General features: G+C 47.9%; 2 protein-coding genes across 15 annotated transcripts in view; one reads left to right on the top strand and one right to left on the bottom strand.

The window, feature by feature from the left end:
- The first annotated feature begins 74 nt into the window (after nucleotides 1–74).
- C3H2orf49 (chromosome 3 C2orf49 homolog) lies at nucleotides 75–12,857 on the top strand. Its single transcript, XM_027967034.2, has 4 exons — nucleotides 75–193; nucleotides 1,835–2,001; nucleotides 7,964–8,339; nucleotides 10,128–12,857. The coding sequence occupies exons 1-4, from the start codon at nucleotides 95–97 to the stop codon at nucleotides 10,182–10,184; spliced, it is 699 nt and encodes a 232-aa protein (XP_027822835.1). The 5' UTR covers nucleotides 75–94; the 3' UTR covers nucleotides 10,185–12,857.
- A 1,752-nt stretch (nucleotides 12,858–14,609) lies between these two features.
- FHL2 (four and a half LIM domains 2) overlaps nucleotides 14,610–18,006 on the bottom strand; it is a 47,383-nt gene continuing 43,986 nt past the window's right edge. For all 14 annotated transcript variants that reach the window (XM_027967029.3, XM_060412362.1, XM_060412360.1 and 11 more), the window contains 3 exons: nucleotides 16,652–16,821; nucleotides 15,770–15,956; nucleotides 14,610–15,212 (listed from right to left, as the gene is read on the bottom strand). In XM_027967029.3, coding sequence (XP_027822830.1) covers nucleotides 15,061–15,212; nucleotides 15,770–15,956; nucleotides 16,652–16,821 — 509 coding nt within the window. In that variant the 3' untranslated portion in view covers nucleotides 14,610–15,060. The remainder of the gene's footprint in view (nucleotides 15,213–15,769; nucleotides 15,957–16,651; nucleotides 16,822–18,006) is intronic.

Below are 18,006 nucleotides of genomic sequence, written 5' to 3'. Positions count from 1 at the left end.
ACCCGAGGCAGCCGCGCCTGTCGTGACGTCACTTCCGGGACGCTTGCTCGCGGGAGACTTGTGGGTAGCCGGCCGGGGTTTCCTGGCGACGACGATGGCGGGGGATGTGGGCGGTCGCAGCTGCACGGATTCGGAGCTGCTGCTGCACCCGGAGCTGTTGTCGCAGGAGTTCCTTCTCCTCACCCTGGAGCAGGTGCGGCGCGCTGCTGCGGGCGGGCCTGCTTCGGGCGGGCCTGCTTCGGGGAGGCGCTGGGACTTGAGCTCGCCCCGAGTAGTCCTCGGCGGCACCCGATACACCCGCCGCCGCCGTGCCAGCCGCGGGGTCGAGCCGTTCTCCGCCCCACGCGGATCGGCCGGGTCTCCGCACTCGCCTGTCGAGAGAGAGACGTCCTCAGAATTCTAGGGACTCCTGGGAGTTGGGAATACTCTTTTGGGATTCCGATGGTCGGAAAGGGGAGTCCAGACGACCCCCGCGGCCTGGGTGTGATCAGGGGCCTGCCAAGAGGGGCTGGGGAAGGTCGTAGAAGAACGGGAACAAGGGGTGGCGGTCCCCGGCTGCCGGCCTGGAGGGCATCGGAGAAGTCGTCCGTTCTCCACACTCACCGAGTTCAAAGACGGGGAAACTGAGTCCCAGACAGGTGGAGTGACTTCTGTGTTCACACCGCCGTTAGATGGTGCAGCCGGAGAACTCAGGGCTCCTGGCTCTCAAAGCAGTGTTTGCTCCTTTTCAGCTGTTGTGGCCTCTGATAGCGGACGAAAAATAACATCAAAAAAAAAAAAAAAAGTGTTGAGTTTTGTTGTACTCTAGAGCACCGGGAACTGTGTTCAATGTTGTGCAGCAGCCTGGATGAGAGTGGGGTTTGGTCGCGGGGAATGGATCTGTGTATATGTGCGGCTGGGTCCCTTTGCTGTCCACCTGAAACTATCACAACATTGTTAATCGTCCAGTATAAAAAAATTTTTTTTTTTAAAGTGATGAGTTTCGTTTAAAGTGGTGGAGAATTGCTGAAAACTTTGGGGGGGTTAAGTGGCATGTTTTGTTGTTTTCCTTTTGTTTTTCCCCTCAGTACTCTTTCTCTGGTTTCCTCAAACCCGGCCCCCTCACCCCCCACCCTGGTAGAATTTTTTAGAGATATCAATTACCTTTTTTCCCTGTGGTTATGAAACTTTTTAGGTCCCTCACAATCAGCGCAGGGTGTGTGAAAACACAGACTGCAGGGTTCAATGCACAGAGTTTCTGGTTCAGTAATTTTGAAGTGTGGCCTGAGAAGTGCCATTTTTAACAAGTTCTTGCAGCTGGTCCAAAGATCACAGTTTGAGAATCGCTTTGAGGTCTAGGTGATGAGCTCAGGTTTAATATAGTTTCCCAAGGAGGGACACTTGGGGAAGATCATAGCGGGTGAGACCTCCAGCCCGCCCATCTGCTCATGACAGTAACCTTTAGATACCTTTCTGACAGGATGGAGTAGCTGTTATCATTGTTTGCTTTCTTTTGTCTGGTCTCTCCAGACAGTTCCTGGTTTTCAGTTGCATTCATAGGTTAAGATGCTGCTACTGGAGATGGCCTTTATGCCTCCTGTGTGGGTTGAGCAGCGTGGACTGCTGTCCTTGTCACACTGAGGACACATGATCATTGTCTTTAAGATGAAGCTGGACAGAAAACTTGAAGAGCTTAGCCTTTCTATAGTACTGCTTCTTGCAGGATGTTAGGCATGTGTCCAAACATGAAAGTTGTTTTATACTTGTTATCTAAGCACTCATGTCTTACCCTGTTAGATAGGTACTTAAAATGAAGGCTGTTATTTTGAAATTACTTTTGCTTCCTTTTCCACAGAAGAACATATCTGTTGAAAATGACATGAGAGTAAACAAAGACAGTCTGACCGACCTTTATGTTCAACATGCAATACCACTGCCTCAGAGAGATTTGCCAAAGAGTAGATGGGGGAAAATGATGGAAAAGAAGAGAGAACAACACGAGATGAAAAGTGAGACAAAAAGGTACTTTTCTCCGGTTCTGGTTATTGTTTTATATGAACAATCTTGCTTTTCTTTTTTTCCCCACTTGAATTTAGGTTAAAAAATACTCAGCTACTGTTTATTGAGTATCAGGCATTGTGCTGTAGTGTAAATAAAACTGACCGAATTCCTTGTTCAAATTTGAATTGGGAGAAACACAGTAAAAATGTTAAGTCAAATACAGGGCATGCTGCACTGTGGTAAATGCGAAGGAGAAAAGTGACATGGGAAGAGGGATGACAGCTGTGGGTGAAGTGCCCAGGGACAGCCTCACTGAGAAGTGACATTTCCGTGGAGAGACCTGTGGAAAGCAGAGGGTGAGCCAGGTTCTGGGCCGAACACGAGCGCCGGGCCAGGGGTGTGTCCGCACGATGGCCAGGAGCAGCCTGGAGGCAGGCGGGGCCTAGCAGGAAAGGTGGTGCAGAGGGTGAGCACGGGAAGACCTGGGCTGCCCTGAGATGAGCAGCCACCGCAGGATTTTGAGCAGAGAGATAATACCGTCTGAGGCAGATTGTAAGAGGTTTACTCTGGCTACTATAGTGAGTCGTGGTTTAAGGTTGGGGGAGGGTGACGGAACCAGGCCAGGTGTTCTGTAATCCTGGCAGTAGACAGTGGCGATTCTGGGGGAGATACTGGACTTGGTAAGAAGCATTTGGGGTCTGGTTGTGTTTTGGAGGCAGAGCCAACAAGATTTATTAAAGTAGGAGAAAAAAGTGGAGTCAGATAAGGGCCATGAGGTCTGTGAATAAAATAGAAATAAAGAGATGGTTGTATCACTTCCATAAACGCCAGAAAATTTTAAATTCCAGAAAAATGTTCGTAAAACCACAAGCAGATTAATTTCCTTTTATACCTTTAATTAATCAGCATAGTTAGTTAGGATGAAGTATCTTAAGATCTCTAAGTGGCCTAATAAATTATTTTCCTGTGTCTGTTTCATTACATGTGGGTGCTGTTGATTAATCGCTGAATATTTTTTTTAGAGCATCACTGTCCTAGGCAGTGCACTGCAGACAGTGGGAGAAGATGGGATGAGAGGGCTGCATAAGGAGCACCTTCGCTCTGAGTTAGTGGTTTTAATCTCTAGTGACGAAGAAAGATTCCTGACTGATGGGAGATGATTTCCCACTTCTGAGAACAGCAGAAGAACATAGCACCTGTGTCATCTGTGTATACTCTTTTGGCAAACAGATGTGTGTACAGTCTCAGTGTTGATCAGAAGACAGTCAGCTCAGGATGAGCATGTTTCTTATAAGCTCCTGAGATGGTGCTGATGCTGCGGGTCCTTAGTAGGACTCTCAGTAGCAAAGCAGAGGTGTTTTTCCTAATAACTGGTTGTTCAAGTTCTTTGAACACGTCTAACTGGAAGTGCCCCCCCCCCCCCGCCCTGGCCAAGACGTTTGTTTCACTTGAAGTCTAATTAATATTGAACAAATGAATGCTTTTATTATTTATACTTAGAATTAAGAGTGGAAATTAGGTTTCCAGAAACTGAATGTGAAGACTTGCCAGTTATAAACTTAAAATTATATACATGTTACAGTTAGTTTAGAAAATGCCTGGACTTTAAGGACTTTTAATGAGTGGGGTCAGATGTCCTGTCAATTCCTTGTTTGTAAGCTGCCAGTATGGTGGTTTAGTGTAGTTGTATAGTTTGTTAGCCTTTCTAAATAACCAGTGATACATGGGCAGGATAACTCTGTCAACAGCATGATAACTTTTAAAAGTTAAAGTTTTTTGTTGTTGTTCAGTCAATGAGTTATGTCCAAGTCTCTGTCCACCAAGCTTCCCTGTCCTTCACCATCTCCCTGAGTCTGCTCACTCATGTCCGTTGAGTCAGTGATATCATCCAACCATCTCATCCTCTGTTGTCCCCTTCTCCTGCCCCCAGTCTTTCCCAGCATCAGGGTCTTTTCCAGTGAGTCAGTTCTTTACATGAGGTGGCTAAAGTATTGAAGCTTCAGCTTTAGCATCAGTCCTTCCAGTGAATATTCCAGGTTGATTTCCTTTATGATTGACTGGTTTAATCTCCTTGCTGTCCAAGGGACTCTCAAGAGTTCTCCAGCATCACAGTTTGAAAGCATCAGTTCTTCAGCACTTAGCCTTATTTATGGTCCACTTCTCACACTGGTACATGACTACTGGAAAAACCAAAGCTTTGACTATAGGGACCTTTGTTGGCAAAGTGATGTCTCTGCTTTTTAATATGCTGCCTAGCTTTGTCATAACTTTTCTTCCAAGGAGCAAGAGTCTTTCAATTTCATGGCTGCAGTTACCATCCATAGTGATTTTGGAGCCCAAGAAAATAGTCTATCACTGTTTCCATTGTGTCCCTGTCTCTTTGCTATGAAGTGATGGGACTGGATGCCATGATCTTAGTTTTGGGAATGTTGAGTTTTAAGCTTGTTCACGCTCTTCTTTCACTTTCATCAAGAGGCTCTTTAGCTCCTCTTCAGTTCTGCCATTAGAGTGGTTCAGTTCAGTTCTGTTCAGTCGCTCAGTTGTGTCCGACTCTGCAACCCCATGAATCGCAGCACGCCAGGCCTCCCTGTCCATCACCATTTCCCGGAGTTCACTCAGACTCACATCCATCGAGTCAGTGATGCCATCCAGCCATCTCATCCTCAGTCGTCCCCTTCTCCTCCTGCCCCCAATCCCTCCCAGCATCAGAGTCTTTTCCAATGAGTCAACTCTTCGCATGAGGTGGCCAAAGTATTGGAGCTTCAGCTTCAGCATCAGTCCTTCCAATGAATATTCAGGGCTGATTTCCTTTAGGATTGACTGGTTGGATCTCCTTGCAGTCCAAGGGACTCTCAAGAGTCTTCTCCAACACCACAGTTCAAAAGCATCAATTCTTCAGCGCTCAGCCTTCTTCACAGTCCAACTCTCACATCCATACATGACCACAGGGAAAACCATAGCCTTAACTAGACGGACCTTAGTCGGCAAAGTAATGTCTCTACTTTTGAATATGCTATCTAGGTTGGTCGTAACTTTTCTTCCAAGGAGTAAGCATTTTTTAATTTCATGGCTGCAATCACCATCTGCAGTGATTTTGGAGCCCCCAAAAATAAAGTCTGACACTGTTTCCACTGTTTCCCCTTCTATTTCCCATGAAGTGATGGGACCGGATGCCATGATATTCGTTTTCTGAATGTTGAGCTTTAAGCCAACTTTTTCACTCTCCTCTTTCACTTTCATCAAGAGGCTTTTTAGCTCCTCTTCACTTTCCCATAAGGGTGGTGTCATCTGCATATCTGAGGTTATTGATATTTCTCCTGGCAATCTTGATTCCAGCTTGTGTTTCTTCCAGTCCAGCATTTCTCATTATGTACTCTGCATAGAAGTTAAATAAGCAGGGTGACAATATACAGCCTTGACATACTCCTTTTCCTGTTTGGAACCAGTCTGTTGTTCCATGTCCAGTTCTAACTGTTGCTTCCTGACCTGCATACAGATTTCTCAAGAGGCAGGTCAGGTGGTCTGTATTCCCATCTCTTTCAGAATTTTCCACAGTTTCTTGTGATCCACACAGTCAAAGGCTTTGGCATAGTCAATACAGCAGAAATAGATGTTTTCTGGAACTCTCTTGCTTTTTCCATGATCCAGCAGATGTTGGCAATTTGATCTCTGGTTCCTCTGCCTTTTCTAAAACCAGCTGGAACATCAGGGAGTTCACGGTTCACGTATTGCTGAAGCCTGGCTTGGAGAATTTTGAGCATTACTTTACTAGCATGTGAGATGAGTCCAATTGTGCGGTAGTTTGAACATTCTTTGGCATTGCCTTTCTTTGGGATTGGATGAAAACTGACCTTTTCCAGTCCTGTGGCCACCGCTGAGTTTTCCACATTTGCTGGCATATTGAGTGCAGCACTTCCACAGCATCATCTTTCAGGATTGGAAACAGCTCAACTGGAATTCCATCACCTCCACTAGCTTTGTTCATAGTGATGCTTTCTAAGGCCCACTTGACTTCACATTCCAAGATGTCTGGCTCTAGATTAGTGATCACATCATCATGATTATCTGGGTCGTGAAAATCTTTTTTGTACAGTTCTTCCGTATTCTTGCCACCTCTTCTTAATATCTTCTGCTTCTGTTAGGTCCATACCATTTCTGTCCTTTATGGAGCCCATCTTTGCATGAAATGTTCCCTTGGTATCTCTAATTTTCTTGAAGAGATCTCTAGTCTTTCCCATTCTGTTGTTTTCCTCTATTTCTTTGCATTGATTGCTGGAGAAGGCTTTCTTATCTCTTCTTGCTATTCTTTGGAACTCTGCATTCAGATGCTTATATCTTTCCTTTTCTCCTTTGCTTTTCGCCTCTCTTCTTTTCACAGGTATTTGTAAGGCCTCCCCAGACAACCATTTTGCTTTTTTGCATTTCTTTTCCATGGGGATGGTCTTGATCCCTGTCTCCTGTACAGTTTTCACGAACCTCATTCCATAGTTCATCAGGCACTCTGTCTATCAGATCTAGCCCCTTAAATCTATTTCTCACTTCCACTGTATAATCATAAGGGATTTGATTTAGGTCATACCTGAATGGTCTAGTGGTTTTCCCTATTTTCTTCAATTTGAGTCTGTATTTGGTAATAAGGAGTTCATGATCTGAGCCACAGTCAGCTCCTGGTCTCGTTTTTGTTGACTGTATAGAGCTTCTCCATCTTTGGCTGCAAAGAGTATAATCAGTCTGATTTCGGTGTTGACCATCTGGTGATGTCCATGTGTAGAGTCTTCTCTTGTGTTGTTGGAAGGGGGTGTTTGCTATGACCAATGCATTTTCTTGGCAAAACTCGATTAGTCTTTGCCCTGCTTCATTCTGCATTCCAAGGCCAAATTTGCCTGTTACTCCAGGTGTTTCTTGACTTCCTACTTTTGCATTCCAGTCCCCTATAATGAAAAGGACATCTCGTTTGGGTGTTAGTTCTAAAAGGTCTTGTAGGTCTTCATTAGAGTGGTATCATCTGTGTATCTGAGGTTGTTGACGTTTCTCCTGACAATCTTGATTCCAGCTTGTGAGTCATCCAGCCTGGCATTTCGCGTGTTGTACTCTGCATATACGTTAAATAAGCAGGGTGACAATATACAGGCTTGATGTACTCCTTTCCCAATTTTGAACCAGTTCATTATGTCTGGTTCTAACTGTTGCTTCTTGTCTTTTATACAGGTTTCTTAGGAGACAGGTAAGGTGGTGTGGTATTTTGATCTTTTGAAGAGTTCTGCACAGTTTGTTGTGATCCACACAGTCAAAGACTTTAGCTTAGTCAATGAAGCAGAAGTAGAGGTTTTTTGGAAATCCCTTGCTTTTACTATGATCCAGTGAATGTTGGCAATTTGATCTCTGGTTCCTCTGCGTTTTCTAAATCCAAGTTGTACATCTGGATGTTCTTAGTTCCCGTACTGTTGAAACCTATCTTGAAGGATTTTGAGCACTACCTTGCTAGCATGTGAAATGAGTGCAATTGTGTGGTCGTTTGAACATGCTTTGCCTTTTTTTGGGATTGGAATGAAAACTGACCTTTTCCAGTCTTGTGGCCACTGCTGAGTTTTCCAAATTTGCTGGCATATTGAGTGCAGCACTTTCGAAGCCTTATCTTTTAGGATTTGACACAGCTCAACTGAAATTCCGTCACCTCCACTAGCTTTGTTCGTATAATGCTTCATAAGGCCCACTTGAAGTTCTAGGGTTAGTTGATGGATTGATGCTCTAAAAATAACTATATCTTCTGTATAGATGAAAGATAACTAAATTTTTGTTGATAAATTTTGTAAAGTTCAAAGCAGCAGAAAGTTATTTCATTTAGGGTAAACATAGAAAACTTCATTTCCAGTAGTCCTATTTAGGTTAGGCAAATCTTTTTTGATCATTTTAGCTTTGAGTTCCAGGGAACTGATTTGCCATTCAGAGAGTACTTTTCATGAATACATCTCTGTGATTTCAGGAGTAGCCCTGCAGATGGGTTGCGGAAAAGACCCCTCATTGTGTTTGACGGCAGTTCAACAAGTACAAGCATAAAAGTGAAGAAGACAGAGAACGGGGATAATGACCGGCTCAGGCCCCCACCCCAGGCGAGCGCTACCAGTAATGCCTTTAGAAAATTGTCAAATTCCTCGTCAAGTGTTTCACCCCTAGTTTTGTCTTCCAATTTGCCTACGAACAGTAAAATGGGACACAATAATAATGACACTAAACAGAACCATGACTTAACGCATAGGAAAAGTCCTTCGGGGCCTGTGAAGTCGCCGCCTTTGTCGCCTGTGGGAGCCACTCCCGTGAAGTTAAAGCGAGCTGCTCCCAAGGAGGAGGCCGAGGCCACGGTGAGTGCTGCCTCGTGGTCTCTGCGCCAGCTGCTTGCCTGAGGTCCGCTGTGCAGAGATGTCTCGTTTGTACGACTCATTCCCTGTGTGTGGCCCTGGGATCCATGATAAGCTAGTGTCTTTTAAAGTGCCCTCAATTTATTTCTGCTTAAAACATGTAAAGGGAGTGCCTCTTGGGCACTTTTCCTAGATTGTCCTCTTGGAACTAAAGGAGAGAAGTAGTTCTGTGTTAGCAAGACTCAGAATGTTAACTCAGTTGGGCAGGGTTACGCATTTATTAAGCGGCATTGTAGATATTGGCCTTGAATCAGTCTGTTTTGCACTTAACCTTAAAATCACACCAGAATCTTTAGAGTTTACCAGTGGCCTCCCCCTCCCCCTCACATGCACCTACCTGTCTTTAGGAAGATGGAGGTGATTTGGGAGACTGCTTTGTTAGGCTCCACTAGACATACCATCTGAATGCTTGCATTTCAAATGGCAGATCTGTATAGTTGCCAGAATATATTGAGTTTAATTATGAGGTTTTACATATATATGTGCAGTCTTATAGCTTTTACTCCTTGTCTTAGTTCATTCAGGCCGATATTAACAACAGACACCGCTGACTGGGTGGCTCCGACAGTAAACGTTCATTTCCTGCAGCCCTGGAGACGGGCCCACAGTCAAGGCAGACTCAGCGTCTGCTCAGGCCCACTTCCTGGTTCAGAGTTGGCCGCTGTCTCTGTGTTCTCTCCTGGCAGAAGGGGCAGGATGCTCTCTGGGGTCTGTTTTAAGGGGGCACGCACTCATCCCCTTCATGACATAACTGCCTCCCAGAGGCCCCCCTCCAGCACCGCCACCTTGGGGGTCAGGATTCAACACAGGGAGTTGGAGGGACAAAGGTATTCAGTCCACAGCATTCCTGTATATTCTTCAGCTTTGTTATCATCTTCATATTCTGTGTCAAAGAGATCAAGACTGACTAGTTGAGACATAAATAGCAGACCCCAGAGAGAGCTGCAGTGACCTGACCAGCCCAGAGTTCTCATTTCAGTTCATCGTTCAGGCCCCTTTCAGCCACGCCCTGCAGTGCGTACAGTAGCTGTTCCCATTTCACAGATGAGGAGGAAGCCGCCTCAATAGTTTAAACAAACTAGTCTAGGGCTCCAGCCTGTAGTTGAGTTCAGATGTGCTTGGCCCCGGAACACGCGCTTCTGGTGACGCCACACTGCTTTTGTCCTCGGTCACTGCTGTGGGCGCGGGGGAGAGCAGAGGTGGAACTGTGAGGGAGGCCCTTGAATATTATGGTCAGTGAGCCAGTGAGCACTGAGGATTTTTTTTTTCCCCCCAAATTCTTGGAAAGCATTTTTCTACTCAGAAAACTTCCATTCTTTGAGAGGTGTGCCTTTTCTTTCAAATCTTGTGCTCAGATCATAGACTGTGAGGCTGGGGGCGATGGGCCCTGCAGGGAGGAGGCAGGTCTGGAGTGGCTGTGGTTCTCAGCTCTGAGGGGGCTTCTAGAAAACCCCACTGGGGTCAGGGTCGCATTCCAGCACCTCCTGAGGGTGCTGGTTGAGTTGGCTCTGGGGTGACCTCCAGGCCTGGGCATGTTGTCTGTGCCCTGGGCAGCTGTAAACACAGGACTAGGGGCTGGCCTTTTTTCCTGCTGCCTCCAGTTCCTCCACCAGGTGGCAGCAGCGCGCCACCATTCCTGTATCCGGGGTCAGTCTGGGTGTAAAATGTGCCTTTGGGGTGTCCTTCGGCATTTCTGCAAGTGTGCACTGACTTCTGCCCCTGTGTTTTCAGATTAACCTGAAACCCCCAGAAGCCAAGAGGAAGATACAGCATGTGACATGGCCGTGAAGTTAAGTTTCCAAAAATGTAAATATAACTGTAACTGTAGTTTTTCAAGCAAGTTCACATATATTGACAGTATTTACAGAGATCTTGATTATTGTGGAATTTTCTTAAGAGGTTTAAATTAGGTTCAAAAAAATAAAGTCCTTTTCTTTCCCTTTCTCCCTCCTTTCCTTCCTGTGGTGGGGAAAATCTTGCCTTTCATGCTCTGGTTAGGAAGGAATCTCTTTTTAAACAAGTGATGTAGTAAAGTCATTTATATTGGCCCTAGTCACATAATTAGCTGCAAGTCTGGTATAAAGCATTTGTTGAATTTTAAGAATTATGCTCATTTGTCTGTTTTGGTCTTTGGGGAGATTTGAGGGTTTTTTTAAACTCAAATACGTTAGAAATTCATGATTTTTCTGTCTTTTCCCAAGCAAAAGGCTGTAGCAGTTCATCACAGTATTTTAGTGAATACTGCCAGACTCCTCTGCAGGGCTCCCCACGGGGAGCACGTTTGCAGTGCTGCCGGTCACCTGCTCAGGGGACACTGCGGTCCTTGGCGCCCATGTTGCCTCTCTTCATAGAAACCAAAAGGGAGCCCAGTGCTGGTCCCTGCTCCTCCTTCCCTTCAGTTGTGAGTTGAGTTTTGGAGAGTAGACTGCCCAGCCCTTGGATGCTCCTGCCATGTAGTCATGGCAGCTCTGACCTCCCTCTCAGCCAGGAATCACTCCCTCCTGGGAGCATCGTCTTTTCCAAGTGAAGCTGACTGTAAGCTCCTGAGGGGAGTGATCCTGCTGGAGGTGGTGTCTGACGGCAGGAGACTCGGGGGATAGGAGGAGGGGGTAAAAAGCCAGAGCCTGGGGGTCCAGGATGCCTGGGAGACGTACAGTTGGCAGGAGAGGGGCCGCTGAGTCTAGGGGTCACTCAGAGCAGCGTGGGGCAGTCGGGGTGCTGCTGAGGCACCAGAGGTTTCGTGGTGTGTGAAGTGGCGTCACTCCGGTCCGCTAACAGAAGTCAGCGGGGAGACACGCAAGCCTCGTGCTCATGAGTTCCCAGGTCCGCGTTCTGCCCTGTTTCTGACCAAGGTCAAGGGCACTTCACATTCTTCCCTCGTATGAGTGATCCTCAGATTGGAGTTTTCCTTCCTAGAGCAGTTCATCCCTTTGTTGATTTGTTAAAACAAGCATTTTAGCTCTTGAATCGCCTTACAAAACATTCATTCAGCCTTGAAGATAGGTACGATACCCAAACTTTAACCCTACATTTTCCAGCCTTTCTGCCTTTATCCAAAGTATAAATCCGTACACATAAGACAAAACTGATAGACACTAGCGCTGTGTCAGTTGTTAATGTTACGGTAAATTGTTAAACGTGCTTTGTTATCTGCAGGGCTGACATCTGGGTATGTTACAGGACAGCCATAATCCTATACATGCTGTGTGTTAAGGGAGATTTTGAAAGTGCAGATTTTAGGGTAGAATGGCAGATTATATTTTATGTTCTGCTGTCTCCTCTCCCATTTGCATCTCTCTCCTAGTTAAGAGAGAGTTAGCCGTTTGACAGTTTTACGTCAGTGGAAACTTGTTTTTACTCAATAAAAATAATTTTTAATTTGTATATTTAACTTACAGAGTAGGTTGGTAATAACAGCTGAACTGTGTAACATTGTTGCTTCAAATTGAAGTTTATATTATGAACATTCAGCATCAGTGCTCATATAGCAGCATATTATTGAGCCATTTTGAGTTTGAAGAGTGGAGAAGCCTCGGCTAAGTACTGCGGGTCACGTTCCCCACATCCGAGCACAGAGTGGACACAGCTCCATGGGCGATGACAGCAGACCCAGGGGTCACTTTCTGGGCTTGTCTCCAGGCCTTGACCTGAGCAGCACTCATGCGGATGATCCCTTGCTCCTTGACATGGGCCCGTCTGGTGGCTTGGATGAAGTGAGTGGAGGGTGGGTGGTCAAGTCAGGTGGCTCCTGGCGCAGGCATGTGTCTACTTCAGGCACGTGGGCTCCCATGCCTCTCCCTCTTTGCTCCCTGTTTTCCTTTTTCTTACTCTCCTCCCCCATAGTTCTATTTTCCCTGCTCCTTCTTCACCCTGCAGATCCTGAACTCCAGGCTCACGTTTATTTGCAAGTCGGATTGCTTGGCCCACTGATCACTGGGGCCAGAGCTAGGTGAGCCCCGTCCTCCTTGCGGACCACAGACGCTGGTGCAGGGGTCTGAGAGGGTCTGTCGCCCAGTGGCCGAGGAGGCGGGCAGCGACCAGGCACTTTGCAAATACCACTACGAGGCCGTCATATCACTGCTAGTATTAAAATTCTTCAGAATTGTAATTATTATTTGAAATAGCTTTTTGGTTGACCTAAGTTTTGAGAGATGATTCTAAAACAGATCTAGAGACTCATTCGATAGCAACGACCTTCTAAAAACTTACATTAAGTGAAGCTGCCCGTAGGTGAAATCATAGGTCTGTCAGGCATCCTTCCCCTGTTGATTGCTGTGGAGCTTGTCCTCCTTAGAGGCTCCAGAATGGCCGTGATGTTTTAAGTGTGCTCTTTTATTAAATGCTTGTTTTGTAATTCGGTATGGAGAGTTTACAGAGAGTTTAACCTTGTAATGTACATTTTTGTATGTCAACAGTCTTTTAAGTAGCCTTATCCTTATTTAAATAAAAGGAGTAAAATTACTGAGTAGGTCTGTCATTCATAAAAATAAAACGTGAAAACACGTAGTGACCTTTTTTTGACTATATAGAAACTTGTTTATTCCTTATAGTAAGCCTTCTGTACCTGGATCGACGTCTCAATAGTCTAGCCGCATCTTGGGCCCGCGTGAGGGGCTGAGTGGGGGTCCTTGGGCTGCCTGCTGGTAGCCCCTGTGCTTCCAGGGATGGCCACCAGCCCCCATGTGTCCTTGGTCAGCTCTCCTGGCAAACGTGGACTGACCAGAGGTTCAGCTGAGGGGTGATATTGTTTCTGGAGTAATCTTGAAAAAGTTACCTCTTTTTACTGATGTTTTACTGTTGGAAATTGAAGCTCTAAATTACCTAATGAATTTGGAAAAGCCTCAGGTGACTTTCTACCTTGAACTTAAACGTAGATTTTTTTTTTTGGTCTGGACAGAAGAGACTAAAAAACATCTCATTTCCATTTAGATCAGTTTTACCAAAGTGCCTTTTGCTGACTGATGTTCTCTGTGCTGTCTGTCCTGAACTTGGTTGTCTTCCTTGTTGTGGCAGAAAAGATAAAGATGTGAGTTAAGTTCCTGCCCAGTGGATGGTAGATAATCGCAATGATAGGAGGAAACTCAGACTCTGCAGTGCAACAGTGAGGGATGGGGGTGGTGAGGAGCATTAGGGAAGGTCCCCCAGGAAGAGATGGTGCTTTAAGGGGAGGCAGCTTGGAAAGCTTTCAGAAGAGTCTTGTTTGTCGTGGGGTTCAAAGGACTGTGTGGTCATTGCTGCTCTGCCCATAAAAGGCAGAGTCTGTGTCCCACTGCTGGGTGTGGAACCAATCACGTGCTCACGCTTGGACCCATGCTACAGCTGTGGGAAAAGCCCACTGGAGAACTGTCCCAGCCAGCAGTCAGTGTGCCCCCAGACCCCTGACTGTGGGTCACCCTTCTCCACTGCCAGATGAGACCAGCACCAGCAGCTGACTCGGAATCATGAGGAGCAGAAAGTGTTGGGGTCTTTGCTCCCAGTCCTGGATAACTCAGACACCAGCTAGGTGCAGAGTGGGGTCCTGCAGAGTGGACAGGGTCTCATGGCAGAAAGGCCGCTGTGGCTCAGATCCGTGAGAGCAGGGAGCCTATTATGAAATTACCCAGGAACCAGGGGTGGAGGTGGGCAGGGGCCAGATAACCTGGGACTTACACAGCCGTGTAGGAATTAGGATTTGATTCTAAGAGTTAACTAGAAGCTGTAACTGTGTCCAGCCTTAACTAAACATTCAGTTTAATCAAAGGACAGAAATAAGACTAGTTCAGTAAGTACGTAATAGCTCTGTACATTTTTTCTAGTAAAAATTCTTGATTTTTTTAAAGCATATTTGAACTTATATATGTGTGTGTATATATATATATATATATGCTAATAATTAAAGCTTTTGTTGTTGCTGTTTGGTTGCTAAGTTCTGTCTCTTTGCAACCCTGTAGCCTGCCAGGCTCCCATGCATGGGATTTCCTAGGCAATAATACAGGAGTGGGTTACCATTTCTTCCAGGGGATCTTCCCGACCCAGGCATTGAACAGGCATTGAACGTGCATGGCATGCCGAATCTCAGTTCCCTGAGCAGGGATTGAATCCATGGCCCCTGGAAAGGGGATGTGGAAGCACAGAGTCTTAACCAGTGACTGTCAGGGAAGTCCCATGAAGTGTTGTTTACACTCAGAACCTGCATGTTTCATCACCAGATCACACACTGCGCCTGGCAAAAGATTTTGCCCTGGATACCTTTATTGTAAGCCATGTCACCTTGCTTGCAGCCCCACACGACAGGAAGTTACACCGGAAGTGCCAGCTCATTATCTTACCATAGTTAAGAAATGGTCAAGTTTGTGACAAACTGATTGTACTTAAATACGCGTGAAAGAAACGTTTATAAAGATATCACTCAAAAAGGATTTTTACACTCGGATTGGTCTCGCTTGATTACAGAAAGTCAAAACCCTTTCCTAAGGTTCCCATGAGTTTTCTCCTTCGCAAGCAGAGGGTGGAGTAAAGGCCTTGAACAGGTGAGTGTCGCTGAGAAGCGCAGAGGAAAGCCCTGCAGTGGCCAGGGGACCGGGTTGCAGCATTGCCTGGTGCAGGCGGAGGAAGCAAACAGCATCTGCGTGCAGCGCAAGCGGGGACCTGGGTGGGCGGGGGAGTCAGAGTAGTGGGGGGCCGCTCAGATGTCCTTCCCGCAGTCGGGGCACAGGATGTCATCCCTCTCCGTGAGGAAGCCTCGCCCCACCAGCGACAGCGAGCACTTCTTGCAGTTGAAGCAGTCGTTATGCCACTGCCGCTCCTCGAAGGAGATGTACTTGGTGCCGCCCAGCCCTGCGGAGGCAGGAAGAAGACATGGATGAAGGTGGAGAGGGAGCCGGGCGGCCTGGCTCCTGCACTGTGGACAGTGTGGACCTCTTACAACTTGGAGGGGCTGGGCTCCACGTTTAAATCAGACTCCATGCTCAGGTTGGGGCGCTCCTGAACCTCAGAAAAGTACGAGGGGCTCAGCACTACATGGTCGAACTCATCGTGAGGCTCCTGTGTGCGTGTATCTCTCCTACTGTGCATCTGGGAACTGATTTCTGTTACTCCTTCACTGCACACCTCAGGTCTGGTGCTCAGAAGTTTCTCGATGTAAAGAGCGCGGGAGAACAGAGGTGGAACGTGGCCTCACGGAGGAGACGCTGTGTGGGCCGGGGTGGAGGGATGGACTCTCCTGCACAGGGTGGTGGAAGCTGAGAGCGGATTAGGAGGATGTGTGCAGAAAACCTATCCTTTACTGGAGCAATAGGACCTTGTTTCAGTCTAAACACAGGCCCGGTTGCAAGCTAACACCAGACACCCGCGGGGAGGGGTGGGGGTGATGCAAGCCTGGATGGGACACTCACCGCTGATGGGGTTGGCGCAGCCGGCACACTTCTTGGCGTATAGGTCGCAGAAGCAGCCCAGGCAGTAGGCGAACTCGTCGCGGGACGTGAAGCGCTGGCCCGACAGCGGCTTCTTGCAGGCGGTGCACACGAAGCACTCGCGGTGCCAGGGCTGCTCCCGGTACGTGACGCCCCCGGTGGTGATGGGCTGCAGGTAGAGGGACCTCAGCTCCCGCGGCACCACACCTCTGGAGGATGCGTGGTCCTCGCCCCAGACACGCTCTCCAGATGGAAGGGCACCCCCGCCACCCCCGCCCCAAGCTGCCTGCCCTCCACCGCAGACCCGGCTCCTTGTCTGTGACCAGGGTACCAGTGTATCTGCCTGGGAAAGCGCCGCCTCCTGGCTGGCAGGAGGGCAAAGCCGGAGACTGCATCTCCGGCTAGGATGCCTGTCACCAGCCGTCCTTGGCAGCCCCGCCCCTCGGCTGCACTGCCTGAGGGCAGGTCCCTTTGAGCATCTCTCTACCTCCAGGGGCACCTCCTTCAACAGTCTGTTCAGCTACTCCTGCGTTAGAAAGAAGAGCCTTAACAGACACCTGGGGTCAGCACCACCGTGGAACCGGCTTCTTGGAAGGCGTGGGAAATGAGCCCAGGGCCGGCCTGCCTACTGTGTCTAGTGGTGTTAGGACACAGCCCTGGACAGTATGAGGGGTCTGCTTCCACCCCTGGCCCCCCCACCCCCACCCCGAGACCTTTCCAGTTTCCTTGTTTCCTCCCTGGCCCGGTCCAGGGCTGGTTTCTCATTTATTCAAGGAGAGCGGTGAGCAGAGAGACCTTGGGGACAGGAGGATGCTGTTTAGGAAAGGACACCAGACAGGCACAGGCCGGGTGAGTAAGAGGTACCTTCTTGCACTGCACGCACTGCAGGGCATACTGCCTCTCATAGCAGGGCACGCAGAAGTTCTCGCTGTCCTTCGGGATGAAGCTCTTGGTTCCGATGGGCTGCTGGCAGCGGTGGCAGATGAAGCAGGCCTCGTGCCAGCTGCTGCCCTTGTACTCCATCTTGCGGGTGCCTGTCGGGGGTCAAGAAGACAGCAGAGTCATTACTGACCACCTGGGAGGCCCAGTGATGGATGCTGAGAACCTGCCGCCCTCCAGTCCTGGGACCCGCATAGAGTCACTCCAGCTCGGAAGGCTCGCCTCTCAACCAGCACCTTTCCTATTTAGTTGGTTCACAGCCACACACCTGGCTCCTGGAACAGAATCTGTACATAGTCGATACGTGTTGAACAGGACGATTATGAACATTAAGTGGAAAAAACACTTGTCTCTCAGCTTGTGAAATATTGACACACCGGCACAGCTCAGATTCATCCTTGGGGAACATGAATCTGAAGCAGGGGGGCCAGAGGATGAACACCCACCTGGTTCCCAGCGGGTGGGAACTGGCGGGTGTAAGTGACCTATAGTCTAATGCCCGCTTCAGGGAGGAGCCTTAGTGTCTCTCACATGGCGCAGCCGGCCACATAGACTGAGCTGTGATGAATCTTAGTGGTTAAAACCCACCTACCTCACTTGTACTTCCATTGAACAGTTTTCTGATCTTATCTCATGATATTCCATTTCCTTCCGGAAAAAGTGCCATCAGCTGAGAGGTTTACATTACTTCTCAAGCAGACCAGAAATCGAGAAAACGCTGTTGGTTCACCCCTCCCCCACCACCAGGCTTGATTCACAGCAGGGAGGGCTGTATTTGTTTGGACTTCTTCCCTATATTTGCCAAAAAAAGGAGCATGTGTCTGTTTATAGAAAGAGATGGTTTAAGTAAGAGAAACGTGTATGCGAGCTCCCTTTGTGAAGTACTACAGAATTTGCAGGCTCCCCAGGTGGCGCTAATGGTAAAGAGCTGCTTCCCAATGCAGGAGACACTGAGGTTTGATCCTTGGGTCGGGAAGATCCCCTAGAAGAGGAAATGGCAACCCACTCTAGTATTCTTGCCTGGAGAATCCCCAGGGACAGAGGAGCCTGGTGGCCTACAGTCCATGAGGTCACGAAGAGTTGGACATGACTGAAGCGACTTAGCAAGCACTTAGCATGCACGCAAGGAAGGGAGAAGGAGCTTCTTGGGTGAAGAAACAGAAGGGTTCCTGATCCTTGGGCAGCTCAGGGGCAGACCGGACTCCGCAGGTCATCACCAAGGTCCTCCCAGACACAGCCGCAACCCACCCGCTGGCTCACCCTCACCCATGGCCGCAGCT

This window comes from Ovis aries, chromosome 3 (assembly GCF_016772045.2).
Source record: "Ovis aries strain OAR_USU_Benz2616 breed Rambouillet chromosome 3, ARS-UI_Ramb_v3.0, whole genome shotgun sequence".
NCBI lineage: Eukaryota > Metazoa > Chordata > Mammalia > Artiodactyla > Bovidae > Ovis > Ovis aries.
This window is presented reverse-complemented; position numbering and strand designations above follow the sequence as displayed.

Bases quoted from the DNA above. Each gene is read 5' to 3' on its own strand.
- C3H2orf49 (XM_027967034.2), top strand. From the start codon at position 95: ATGGCGGGGGATGTGGGCGGTCGCAGCTGCACGGATTCGGAGCTGCTG. The intron at 194-1,834 runs GTGCGGCGCGCT...CCTTTTCCACAG, and splicing joins TTCTCCTCACCCTGGAGCAG to AAGAACATATCTGTTGAAAA. The intron at 8,340-10,127 runs GTGAGTGCTGCC...CTGTGTTTTCAG, and splicing joins AGGAGGAGGCCGAGGCCACG to ATTAACCTGAAACCCCCAGA.